At 44.3% G+C, this 14130-nt stretch overlaps 1 protein-coding gene across 2 annotated transcripts in view; it reads left to right on the top strand.

The window, feature by feature from the left end:
* The first annotated feature begins 863 nt into the window (after positions 1-863).
* Positions 864-14130, top strand: part of STAB2 (stabilin 2) — a 92797-nt gene continuing 79530 nt past the window's right edge. Inside the window, exons 1-6 of one of the 2 annotated variants that reach the window (XM_083574070.1) lie at positions 864-905; positions 4171-4304; positions 6701-6816; positions 8560-8645; positions 11437-11506; positions 13306-13401. In XM_083574070.1, coding sequence (XP_083430196.1) covers positions 879-905; positions 4171-4304; positions 6701-6816; positions 8560-8645; positions 11437-11506; positions 13306-13401 — 529 coding nt within the window. In that variant the 5' untranslated portion in view covers positions 864-878. Of the gene's footprint in view, positions 906-2431; positions 2717-4170; positions 4305-6700; positions 6817-8559; positions 8646-11436; positions 11507-13305; positions 13402-14130 lie in introns of those variants that run through there. The other variant, XM_083574069.1, reaches the window with a different exon arrangement.

Below are 14130 nucleotides of genomic sequence, written 5' to 3'. Positions count from 1 at the left end.
TGATGAGTGTGCAGGAAATCTCTATGCCTTGTCCTTTCCTATGTTATAATTTTTAGAATTTTAATCTTCTTTCTTTTTCTTTTTTAGCAGAACATTCTCAAAAGAACAATACACAGCCACAGTGACAGGTTGGGGGTTTATTTGTTTGGTGCTTGTGATTAATGTTTTCCAATGAGATAAAAGTCTAGTTCAATCACAGCCTCTCTGAATAATCTAGTTAGTGGCATGGGAAAATTTAAATGAATAGCATTGGACAGTCTTGTACACAGACGAAATCTTCTGGGCTCTATGCAAAGGAAACAAGAAACAAGAAGAATTTGCATGTGGGACACATGGGAAAGAAAATATTCTAGTTTAACCACATGCAATTTAAGAAGATTCATGTCCTGGTAACTAATTAGGAACATGCACAGCTGCATCATATTAATTCAGACTATTTCTCTGTCTAGATCAGTATTATCTATCCTCCAGGCCTCTCCCTGGTCCTCAGAACTCTTCCCAGGCCACATCCAGTATGTCCAGGTCATACCCCACCCCTGGCCCTGCTTCACACACACACACACACACACACACGTTTTTGCCTGGCTGGAACATGTCCTTGATTGTCTACATGGAGGTTAGAAAGGGACGTGAAAGTATGTATAGAAACTAGCCTACTACCCCTCCCATCCGTCAGTATTCCATGGAAACTGAGCATGCTCAGACTACATTGTGCTCGGTTTTTAGGAGGAGGAACCTCTTCTTAGGATTTCTTTCTATATATACAGTATATGGAAAGATCTGATCTGATCTGATCCCTCCCTCTTGTTTCCCTCTGTACTAGATTATAAGATGTAATACACACACATGGCCAGTAGAGGGAACCTGATCAGTAGCGGATGCTTCCCTACATTCAACGAGGAAACGTGAGTATAAACTGAAATTAGAGAACCTGGAAGAGCCAATTTCAACTTATGTTTTCCCCGGAGGATATCCCAGGGCATACTGGAAACAACTGGTTCAGTCCATATCTGACCTTTGGCGGTATTCCTGATTAGAGCACCTCTGGTTTCGCCCTGGAAAAGTCAGTAGTACAGTAGGTCTGCAACTTATTGTGGGGGTTACGTTCCAGGGAATCACGCCTAAAGCCAAAATCTATGTCAAGACTATATGTGATTTTAAAACTATATGTGATTTTAAATGGTGGGTGAGATTATCAAAGTCATTGTCCCCAGAACCTCAACCCTTTCCCACCCGCTTCTAATTTTTTGTTTGAAATTTCCACCTGTGGAAAGCTAAATGTGCACAAGTTGTGGACTTGCTGTATCTCATGATCAATATCATTTGGGTCTCAAAACTCTTGCAAAGCCAGCTTACACAAAATTAATTAATTACATGCAGCCATCCACAAGAAAGAAAAAGTACAAATCAGTCATTCCCAAAAGCTAAAAAAAAACAACCCTTAGCTTTCCCATAAATAAACCATTCAGCATTTTGCCTCCCTCTGATTCCTGAAGAAAGAAAGAAAAGTTATCATGGTTAAAACAGCAGTGTGCCATATTTTCAAATGCTATTCTGAAACTGGGACTTGGCATTGTACTTCTGTTTTTGTTGTTGTTTTTTTGTAGAAATCTTCCTCTGATACTACTGACATCAGTTGGGGGAGTCCACTCCTTCATATCCAAGCCCATTCCTCCTCTAGGACAGATTGACCAATTTGATTTCCCAATTTCTCTAGAAAATGAAAATTTTCTTCTGGATTTGTTCAGCCAGAGCAACAGAGCACTTCCATCCACTTTAATTGTGCAAACTTATATGGCTGGCCACATGACCCGGAAGCTGTCTGTGGACAAATGCCGGCTCCCTCGGCCTATAGAGCAAGATGAGCGCGCAACCCCAGAGTCAGTCACGACTGGACCTAATGGTCAGGGGTCCCTTTACCTTTACCTATATGTCTGGTATGCAAATGAATCCCTCCTGCAAAATACAGACAGTCTGGAGGCAGCCTCAAATGTTTGTTTGCACTGTGAGGCATGCAGGTAATTAGGACTGCTTTACAAAAACATGTGTCGCCCATCTTAACCTTCTTAAATCAATCGATAAGATATCACAACATGAAGTAAGCACTTGCTACAGCTAACTGGAAACTTAGAGGTGCTATTTTGCCCACCTCTGATAAGCCTTTTATTGAGCTCTGTTACACTCACATCTTTGCAAAAAAATAAAACAAAACCAAGATCTGTCTCACTTCATTTAAGAAAGGTTAGTGGGTGACACATTGACTCATAGCCAGAACTTTATCTTCTGTCACCAGTGCTCAGTGTCCTTGGAAATCTGCTGTCAACAACTCCAGAAATTGGGGAGGGGGCCCAGGGAGGAGAATTTGCACAGTAAAGTCTGGCAGGATGCCAGTTAGGAAGTGTTAAACGAGTTTGCTGTGAGCACTTTCTGCAACCACATGCATTTGGGTAGCCTTTGCTATCTAAGGTCAGGTTTCACATGCTCTCCATTCATTGCCTGCTTTGGGAGAAGGTAAAAAGGATATATTTTGAATGGCACTCGCTTTTGTCTAATAATGTGCATGAACTGAGCACAGCAGAATTTTGTAAAATTGTGTTGCTACGACATCAGCATTTACGAGCAACTATTTTTCATCATGGAGAAACACTTGGCATTTTTATTTCTCATATCGTCTTTAATTACAAATACCATCACTTTAATGAAAACAGCTGAACAGGTAAGTAGTGTGCTTTGTTTTTGGATGACGATAACAGAGTTTTTCATAAGGATCCATACTGAATGCCTATAGAGAAAGGAGGAGTAGCTATGGATAAACCTGTTGGCTGGTATTCAACTAACTTTTACTCGCAGTAGGCTCTCTGAAATTAATGAACATGATGAAGTTAGGTCCATTAATTTCAATAGGTTTTCTCTGCTTAGTTGACTATCTCCCATAAACGCACCTACAGGTGAGAAACTGAGTTTGAACAGGCACAGAGTAAAACAGGCAGAGGACTTGAGCCTGATCTCTGAGACAGATTTTAGAGCTAATCTTGGACTCTCTTGGCTATCAAGCTCTGAAGTGTTGGTGTATCCGTTGTTCTCTCCATGAAAGAGATTGGGGTAACTAAGGCTATGCACTTCTTTTGAAGTAAGTGCTGTTGTACATAATGGGGCTTACTTCTGAGTGGACATGCATAGGATTTACTGAGAAGCAGTGCTTTTTTCTGGGGGGATGCATACCCCGAAACATTTTGTGAATCTAAGTTTGGCCTCATTGAGGAGCAGTATTTCAATATGAGTAGGAAAATGAGACTACCCTTAAACATTTTTTTAGGAAAAAAGCACTGTAGAAAAGTAAGGTGTCCCAAGGAGCTGGGGTGGAAGGCTCTATGTCAATTTGGGTTCTCTCGGCGGCTTCTTTTTCTAGTCTTAAATCCAGCTCTCCACATTTCTGCAGCAATTTGCCATTATATTTAAAAAAAAAACATGATGAAAATTCCTTAGCAGATTTCTCCTAACGAACACATTTTTGCACGCAGTTTTGACTAAAGTACACATTTTGCAAGTTTCATGGTCTGCCCATGAGTACTTGGTTGGCCACTGTGAGGAAAAGATGCTGGACTAAGTGGGCCTGTGGCCTCATCCAGCACAGGGCTCTTTCTCAGGTTCTTAGTTTTCCTTCTGGAGCCAGTGGCTTCATGAGCACATTTTTTTTTATTTTTTATTTGGTCAGGAAAACAGCACAGAAAAATTGTTAAAACCTCTCCTCCCCTGCACCACATTCCCAGTCCAAGGTCTATTCTTTAGCCAATACTATTATTTTTGTGAACAAATTAAAAGGCACGCAAATGTAACCATGCATTTAACATGCCGTTTAGTTTGGCTTTCAGAGGCCTCAGGGCACAATGGGAGCAATGGGAGGGTAAAGTGCTGCTGTTCTATTAAGCTCAGCATTTAAAGCATTGTTATTCTACCTCCTCCACTGACTGTAAACTTCTTTGACTTCATACATATTATTTGACTCTCTCCACTAACCCTGAGCCTCTACTAAATGATTGCCTGGAATAGGCCAGAACCACTGTTAACGTCAACACACCCAACTGCTGCTGAAAGCTCTATTATGACAATAGGTGCGAATGTGGGCAGCTCTAATTGCCTTAATTCTGTTTTCCCTCACTTCACTCTCAGGCAAAGAACAAATGTGACGAGAAGGCACTTGTTACCACGAAAACCAAATGCAGGTCTTGTTCCCTCAACTATGAAATCAGTTGTCCTGAAGGTTATACCAAAATCACCAATAGTTCTGGGATACGTGACTGCAGGTAATTCTTTTGTTTACTACATATTGATATTGCCAATAAGCGTAAGCCCCATTGGCGCAATAGATCTATGGATACTATATGGGATGTGAAAGGCACTGTGGTCTAAACCACTGAGCCTCTTGGGCTTGCCAATCAGAAGGTTGGCTGTTTGAATCCCCACAATGGGGTGAACTCCTGTTGCTCTGTCCCAGCTTCTGCCTACCTAGCAGTTTGGAAGCAAGTAAATAAATAGGTACCGCTGCAGCGGGAAGGTAAACAGTATTTCCGTGCGCTCTGGTTTCCGTCACGGTGTTCCGTCGCACCAGAAGCAGCTTAATCAAGCTGGCTACATGACCCAGAAAGCTGTCTGTGGACAAATGCCGGTTCCCTTGGCTTGAAAGATGAGCGCCGCAGCCCCATAGTCGCCTTTGACTGGACTTGGCTGTCCAGGGGTTCTTTATCTTTTACCTTTACTATATGGGATGGCACCTGCTTGCCCTGCTCCTCAGCTTCAAATCCAGAGAGGCCCTAAAGCTGTTTCTCTTCAAATGTTTTCTGCATATACGACAAACACATGTGTCACAGACTGGCGCACCACAATGGCAGGATCTGCATGTGTTTGTTACACAGATTGAAAAGATCCTCATGCATACAACTTCACGCACAGACCAGGTCTCCAATATGCAATAGGGAACATTCGTATGTGCTTTTCAAGGCTCTGGAAGGTGTAGAGAAGAGGCCCCGCTACACAGGTGCAGCTGAGTGCAGTGTGTGTGTGTGTGTGTGTGTGTGTGTGTGCATTCAAATATCATAATGGAAAAACCTGTGTTGATGGCTGAGCCAGTCATGCTGCCCCCCTGCATGTTTTTTGCATAAATGCAAAATATTAAAAGAGCCCCTGAAAATGTAGTTAGCTAAAGTATGGAATGTCTCAAGGATGACTAAACTATTACAGTAAAAGATGTTAAGGAAAAGACAGTATGTTTCTATGAGAATTGCAGGCCCTTTATTAAATTATTGGGAGCAGGGCCTACCCATGTGGCGTTGTGAGGCAGTCACCTCAGGGTGGCAGGCTCTGGACAGAACTGCTGCCCATCCACTGTGTTTCCACTGCCTGCCCCTGCCACCTGCTCCCGTTCTTGCCTTCTAGGCTTCTTTTACTTCATGGGCCACTTCCAGGTAGTGCCTGCTGAGGAGGTGTAGGAGGAGGCAAGGGGCAACATTTTCAGTAATATCTGGAGCGGCAAAACATCCTGGCTTTTTTCCCCCTTGGCCATTAGAGCTTGGAGGAGGAGGACCGCAAGTTCCACAGGTGCAATTTCTCCTGTCAAGTTGTTGGGGAAAAGTGCACCTGCTGAATGTTGCACTCTGTCGTGATCATGGATTTTAAATGGCCAAAAGGCCTGGCATCTTACACAACAGCAATCGCCGCCTTGTATAGGAGTGAGAACCTTGCTAAGAATCCAGTGAAAAAAAAGAGCTGAAAGGAGGTTAAGACAAGACTTAAGACAAGACCTACACGGCCTTGGCATAGTACAGTGGTACCTCGGGTTACAGACGCTTCTGGTTACATACGCTTCAGGTTACAGATTCCACTAACCCAGAAATATTACCTCAGGTTAAGAACTTTGCTTCAGTATGAGAACAGAAATCGTGCTCCGGCGGCGCGGTGGCAGCAGGAGGCCCCATTAGCTAAAGTGGTGCTTCAGGTTAAGAACAGTTTCAGGTTAAGAACAGACCTCCGGAACGAATTAAGTACTTAACCCGAGGTACCACTGTACTGTATACTTGAAGGAGCATCTCTAGGCTCATTCAGCCTGGACACTGAGGTCCAGCTCCGAGGGCCTTCTGGCAGTTCCCTCACTGCGAGGTTACAAGGAACCAGGCAGAGGGCCTTCTCGGTAGTGGCATCCGCCCTGTGTCAAGGAAATACTGACTTTTAGAGGATATTTGAAGGCAGCCCTGTTTAGGGAAGTTTTTAATGTTTGATGTTTTATTGTGTTTTAAATATCCTGTTGGAAGCTGCCCAGGGTGGCTGGGGAGGCCCGGCCAGATAGGCGGGGTTATAAGTAATAAATTGTTGTTGTTGTTGTTAGACTTTGAAAATAAGCACAGAGAGTTTGTGTAAAGAGGCCAGTGAAGGGATCTGAGTGGCAGCTTAATAGTGGCATGTAGGCAACTAACTTTTACCCAGAGTAGGCGTTTGAAAGAAGGCAGGGGTGATTCCTGCCAAATCTCTACAGACAGAGAGTTCCACAGGGCTGCCATGCTAAAGGCTCGATCTCTAGTGAAGGCCAACAAAACCTCAGGAATGTGGGAAACCAGCAGAAGCAGCCCATGAGAGGCACTTTTAAAAGGTGGAAGCCTTTTTAGGGATTCAGCTGTTAACTGTGTAACCCCAAATCCTTTTCTTCCAGGTACTACCTTGAAATCAGGAGTTTTACCCTCTCCCTCCCTGGATGCCGGCACTTATGCATGAGGGAATTCCAGCAGTCGCAATGTTGCCAAGGATATTGGGGCCCCGAATGCCTAGGTAAAAGCGTCTTATCGGCATACATCTGCCTTCTCCCACCTGTAGTCCTCCAGATGTTCTTGGGCTACAGTTCCCGTCAGCCCCAGTCAGACTGGCTACTGGTCTGGTCCACATTCCTGTTGTTAGTGGTAGAGGATATAGCACTTTAACGAAATGTAAATAAAAAGAGGAAGCCCTTTTCTTGCCAAGGTTCAGCTGTAGAAAAATACTGATAATAATGGTAGTTCTGCGACGTGATACAGAGGACTGGCTACCCCTCTGCTGTAGCTTCAAAACAAGAGGCAGCCAGGAAATGGAATAAAGTTGTCAGCAGTTTTCAGGTGACTGCTTCATGTGCGCACACACTTCCTTCATTGAGAACAGTCCAATGCATGAGCCTAAGCACTTTTCTGGATCTTGCTCTCAGAGTCTGAATGCCATTTGGTTAGCCTATTGCAGGCATAGGCAAACTCGGCACTCCAGATGTTTTGGGACTACAACTCCCATCATCCCTAGCTAACAGGACCAGTGGTCAGGGATGATGGGAATTGTAGACACAAAACATCTGGAGGACTGAGTTTGGGGGTGCCTGGTCTATTGCTTCAGGCCAACCTGAAACATTTTGCTGTTTTAGGCAGATCATTGCCTGCTACTGATCCTTTTAACTACAGACACCAGGAGTTGAATCTGTACCAGATTCCTTACAGAGTTCTTGGACTAATGTCAATGGTCTTCTGTAGCCCATTCTGCAATATGGCACTCCATGTTGCCTCTCCAGCAGCGAAAGGTTATTACTATTGCATTCTTTTTTTTTAATTTCCTGGATTGCTTCCCATGATTCTTCCCAAACCAGTGTACAATGACATATATAAAACAGTGACACACATAAAAGTATTTTTTTAAAAAACATTTTAAAAACAACAGCAGCACATACACAAAATCTGTTCAAAATCAGAGACAGATACCAAGTGGAATAAAGATTTTAGAAGGCTTGTTGAAAGGCAACTATATTCAACAGGCACCAAAAGGACGAAGAGATAGGCAGCGAGTAGGTGCCACCACAGTAAAGGCCCAATTCCAACAGTGTGTGGAGTAGACCTCCCAAGAGGATGATCTCCCAAGAGGCCATATTTTGGGTGTCCTGGTCCTAAGTGGTGTACCAAAACCAGCCCCTTGAACTTCACCCATTGGCTAATTGGCAGGCAATGCAATTCTTGCAGTAACAGGGTAATATGATGGCAGTATGCCACCCTAGTGAGCAGTCAAGCCACTGCATTTTGCATTAGCTTCAGATTCCAGGTCAACCTCAAGGTCAGCACTACATAGAGCGCATCACAGCAGTCCAATCTTCAGGTTCTTAGCGTAGGTTATGAACTTGTCCTTTTCCACCTTTCTGTGATTTCCATTTTCACGTCTGGTGGCCCTCCAGACGTTAGCCTGACTGCAGCTGCCATGATTCCTAACCATTGGCTGTGCTGGATGGGAGTTGGAGTTGAACAACACCTGGAGGGAGACAGGTTCTCCACCCCTTATCTAGGGTGTGCCGCGGTGGTGATGGGGGTGGAGCATTAACCTTGACACTTGCCCTCCCTTTTTGGCAACTGGAAAAGAACCTGTCTGGGTATAGTGTTTTATATGGTCAGCTGGCCAGCACAACTCCCGTGCTGACCCAAAATGCCTATCTGAACAGATTTTAACAAGCTCACTGCTCTACTATAAAACTCGTCACCATTAAACTGAGTTTTGTTGATGGCTTGTTTTCAGAATGTCCTGGTGGAGCAGCATTGCCCTGTAATAACAAGGGGCATTGTTTTCAAGGTGTTATAGGAAACGGAACCTGCACCTGCAAGGTATGTGCTTTTTGTTATTACAGCTGTGAAACCGGGCAAAGCCCCTGGGCCCGACCTGATCCCTGCTGAAGCCATCAAACTACACCCACAATGGTGGGCCGGCATCTTGGCCAAAACCTTCGATGCAATCAACGCTTCCGGTCTCATCCCCAAAACATGGAAGGAGGCCATTATTGTACCAATTCATAAAAAAGGTTCTCCAACGGAGCCGGAAAACTACCGTAACATCAGCCTCCTTTCGATTATAGGGAAAATTTATGCCAGCTTTTTGATGACTAAATTATTGCGATGGGTAGATGAGACTAACCAGATTGGCCATGAACAAGCAGGGTTCAGAACTAAACGCTCTACAACCGATCATGCGATAGTTCTTTATCATCTGGCACGGAAGTACTCCTCCCCCCCCCCGGGGCTACCTCTGTGCTGCCTTCTTAGATCTAAAGGCAGCCTTTGACAGCGTTCCTAGAAATATTCTTTGGGAGAAACTTGCGAAACAGGGCATTGATAGAAGACTCTTATGGCTCATAAGCCAGCTCCACGAAGGTACCCTTGCCAGAGTGAGATTCACTCCAGCGGGCGACCTTACAAACTCGATACCAATAAACAAGGGAGTGCGCCAAGGATGTATATTGGCTCCCTGCCTATTCAACCTATTCATCAGCAACATGCGAGCACCCCTAGTCAACTCATCTCCAAGTACACACGCGCCTAGACTAGCGGATTACCGCTGCCCACTCCTTTTATATGCGGACGACGCGGTAATTCTATCCTATACACGTGTTGGACTAACCAGAGCTCTGAAGATCTTTGCCACGTATTGTCAACTCAATCAATTAACCATCAACCATGCCAAGTCTAAGATCCTGATCTTCTCCAGAAGCCGGAGATTATACAAATGGAAGCTTGGTGGGGCAAAAATAGAGCAAGTCCTAAAATTTCAATACCTAGGAGTCATTTTTCAATACAATTTGGGGTGGAAAGCTCACATTCAACACCTACTTAATAAGGCCAAAACCTTGTCATATGCGCTCCTCCGATTCTTCTTTTCGGACGGAGCTTTGCATGTTCCCTCGGCCCTAAAGGTGTTCAAGGCAAAAGTGGTTGCCGTGCTTGCTTATGCTGCCCCGCTCTGGGCCGTGATGACAGATCTTGCTCCCCTTGAGACTCTGCAAAGCCAATTCCTACGTCGGCTCCTAATGCTCCCCCTGTGCGTAAGCAACGCAGCCATGCGACTAGAATTGAAGGTCGCATCCCTAGAAACTTGCCTGTGGAAGCAAGTCTTCAATTACTGGTTATCATTGTGGCATAGATTACCAAACCATTACCTTGCCCAATGCTTATGGCGAGATGAATTCTCCAGCCTTTGGACTAGCAGAATTCATGCCAAACTCCTGAGTTATGGAATCTCTCCCTCAGATTCCCTAAAACTAGACCAAATCACTGCTCAGAGACTGATCCGCCAAAGATTGGATGACATCGATTTACAGCGAAATTACACGCTGGGGGGAGGTGTTTGTTCGCCCCAGAACATTGGTATCACTTTAACTTACTGCGTTCCATCATACCTCTCCTCCCTTTCGACTGTTGCACATAGACTGGCCTTCACCAAAGCGAGGTTTAACGTTTTTCCCTCCAATGTCCTGAGACATAGGTTCTCAAAGGGTCAAGCCCCCGCCGTGTGCGAATGTGATAAGGTGTCGCCGGAGTCGCTCCAGCACATTATGCTCACTTGCCCCTTGTTTAATGTGCTACGGGCAAATTTGTTGGGATCAATCATACAGAAACTAGAGGGTACCCCACCAAAATTCCACCTTGCCCAAATCTTGCAGGACAAGGATACCCACACGACCCTGAAGGTGGCTAGGTTCCTAGTTGCTGTCCTTTCCCAAAAGCGACGCCAAGGAGCTCTACAAGCTAATTAAGGCGTAGTATGCCTTTCCATTTCATAGTATTTTATTGTTATAGTAGTGTTTTAGCGATTGCTTTTTTTTTTCTCCTTACGGCACAAGCTGTTATTTATGTGTTGTTTTTACCTGTATGGGCCTATGGCCGTAATAAATGATATTCTATTCTTATTACAGCTGAGAAATGGCACAGAATTAATGACTACAGTGTGGCTTCTTAATAATTTTTAGGAAAAACCTGAGTTATGAACTCTGAAGTCTCTGTTTAAATCTCACTTCTGCCATATGCTTAGTAAGGGACCTGCCCAATTACACTATGGACACATTCACACATCACAATAAACCACACAGCTGGGAGGCGGGTTAGGAAACAGCAGCTTTTGGTTTTTCACAGCTTTCCATATCAGCTTGGACCCAGCTTAGAAAAGCATAGCAAAGCAAAAAGTATAAGGCTCTTAAGTAAACACACACACATATGAGAATGGAAGCAAATAAATGAGGTAGTTCACTTTACCAGTTTACCAGTGATTAATCTTAGCTGTGGTTTGTTTAAACAAGCCAGCTTCATCAGTTATAGAAGTTGTCTCGTTTGGTGCTGATCATAGTTAACGTTCTCCACACTTTGTTGGACTGGATGGCATGACAAACCGTGGTTAAGTAAAAGCAGAAGCACAAGGTTCTGAACATGGAGGAGGAGGAGAAAGGGGTGTGGGTGCAAAGCTGGAGACTTGCTGTGCCTTGTTCCTGCATGTTCACATCACACTAAACCATAGTTTAGCATGGCTTGAAAATGCAGTCATAATGTAGTCATGAGTTTGCAGCCTGAGTCTTGTATCAGCTGTTATACTTTCATAACCACCCTTATTTTTAAATGCTGCTTCTCGTAGAAAGGCTTTGGTGGAACTGCCTGCGAAAAATGTGCAGAAGACAATCTCTATGGACCTAATTGTACCTCAGGTATGTCTAGTTTGGGTAGGGTGTTAGGCTCCTTTAAAAATAGAATGTACTAACTCATAAATGAAAATTCCATTACCACACAATAGGTTACAGAGATAATGTCCTATTTTGGCATTAGGAAAACATAATCCTTCACTCAAAGCAAATGCTTTGTTCCCATCCAAGTATGCTTCTTAAATGCCACTTATGAGGAGCATCCATAATCTGGCAAATACTCTGTGCTGTCCAAAGGAATGTAAGGCAGGCCACCATGCTGTTCATGGGTTGTTGTTTTTTGCAAGAAGATATACCTGAGAAATATATCTATGCATCCAGATTATCCCCAAATTCATGTTGATCTGCAGCTACATGTGTGAAATTGCAGTCATGTAGCCATGTTATTCCCCATGTTCCCAGGTTTTTTATTCATGTCACCTAGCAGTTGCCATGCTAAAAGCAGTTGCGTGTGATTATAGATTCTCTATGCACGATTAGATTGTTCAAATTACTATTTTGTGCAGCAAAATTGTTATCGTGGAGCAGCCAGGATCTTCCTTGTAGAGTGATGATGAAGAGGTTGTTACTTGGCTAATGTTGTAACCAGCCCTGGGACCCTTCTTAAGAATGAGAAATAATTCTGAGGCACTAACCACTCTATGCAGAAACAATAAATGGCAGGTGTCTGCACCCCATCACCCCAACTAACCCCACTGCCAATGCCCCCTAAGCCTTTGTCCAACTCTGTGGAAGCCCAAACTCCATCTTCCTCCTGTGAGAGATTGCAACACTTCAATAATTAACATCCAGGGAGTTTTACTGAACTTTGAGTTAGGGATTTTAAGCTGGTTGTCCTCAATTCCAGCCCAGTGCTTTATCCCCTATTGCACACTGGCTCTTCCAGCTACCTGGAGAGGCCAAGGAGTGTGCCTGAGTCCTTCTGCATGCAAAGCATGTGCTCAACCACTGAGCTGCAGCCCCATCTAACCAAACGAGAAGGTTTTGCAGGAATTGAGCTTCTGCAGTCTCGTACATTAACCTTTTCTCAGACAGGAATGTTTCCTGTAGATAGCTTCTGTTGTAAGTATAGAGGGAAACTGCAGCAATCAGGATATAGGTTAGTAGGTGCTGACATGCTGAGAATGTATTGAAGACATTTCCTACGGATATTTCCTATGCAGCACAGCTGAGTTGTTCTGCAAGGCACTTCCAACTAGAAAACAAGTATATGGAACACATTGAAGGTCTGGGGACAAAATGAAATGGGGAAAAAATCCACTTCTGCCCAGAGGTCTTGGACAAACAGCCATCTATTAATTCTTCCATCTCATCACCTGTGTAAAAGTAACCTATCTCCCAGAGTTGCTCTGAGGATAAATTATATAAGCATTCTGGGAAAGCAATGTTGTCAGAATTATTCATAACAATGATCTAGGAGTGTTGCTGACACTGCTGAAAAGTATATAATGAACAGTAGAACATTCAGGATATGCCTTTATGCTCCTTTCTGGCAGCCTCTGCTTCCTGCCATGGGGCTTGAAGGTTTCTAGGGACATTGCCAAGTAATTTAAACAATGGGTAAGCAGTTGCGTATTTAACCACCACTGTATCTGGACAATGGCGGGCCTTCACACAACCTGTGTACCATGAGCAAATCATAGTGAGGCTGGGTTGGGAAGTAGCAAGCCGTATTCTGTGGTCATAAATTTGTCCTCCACACAGAGCCCCGTGATCCTATTGACTTTTGCATTGAAATATCTGTAGTCTTAAATGTGTAGCTAAAATATTGCCGACTGCTCTAAAGGCTTCATTCCTGCTCCTAGTATGCAGCTGCATTCATGGAATATGCAACAGTGGGATAACTGGAGATGGAAAATGCACATGTTTGTCTGGATACAAAGGTCCTAGCTGTGACCAACGTAAGTGACACTTCTGTTCCTGAGCATATGAGATGAGCATACGTAGATGGCAGTCTAATTACGGCAGCTGGGGTGGCCCAAATTAATGAACAGTTTGACTTGTATAGTGTCAGGCTTCAGGGAATCCAATTCCTCCCCCGGTGAGCAGCCAAGAAGTACACATAGATAACAAGAAGAGTTCTTACCAAGTCCTTTAATCAATATTCACAGAGAGAGGCTTTGAAAAGTGCCTCTCCGTTCCAATAATGGCGTTACTCCGAGTAAAGTCCCACCCCCTCCATCTCTCCTATCATACGTCATCCCTGTACCGGCTGTCTGTCCTTTCTGCCTCTGAGCCTTCTGTTCTCCTACTCTCAATGCTCACCGGGACCTGGGAGAAGGGAGTCTGGCATGCTTTCCAAAGACACTAAGTCTGTCAGCTCTCTCTCCTCTGGTGCTTCTTCTTCCTACTGCTCCTTTCCCAATATTTCCCAGCTTCTCCCCTCTGCGGCCTCTGAACTGTTACCTTCTGCAAACCACTGTTCTAAATCTATACTGTCTCCCTCTTCTCTGGGAAGTGCAGGAGGAAGAGGGGCAGCCTCCACCATTCCTCCTCAGTCTAGCTCCTGACATATAGTGCCAACGAATGGTAAGCCATTCAAAGGATCAGATTACAACAAGTGCATCATGCAGGTGGGCTGCGCTTCTCGAAGGTCTCTACATGCCAACAGTTTTTCTCTGCTATTGCCA

This window comes from Podarcis filfolensis, assembly GCF_964270895.1.
Source record: "Podarcis filfolensis genome assembly, chromosome: 10".
Taxonomy (NCBI): Eukaryota; Metazoa; Chordata; class Lepidosauria; order Squamata; family Lacertidae; genus Podarcis; species Podarcis filfolensis.
The sequence above is the reverse complement of the archived record's forward strand: the minus strand, read 5'-3'. Positions and strand labels throughout refer to the sequence as shown.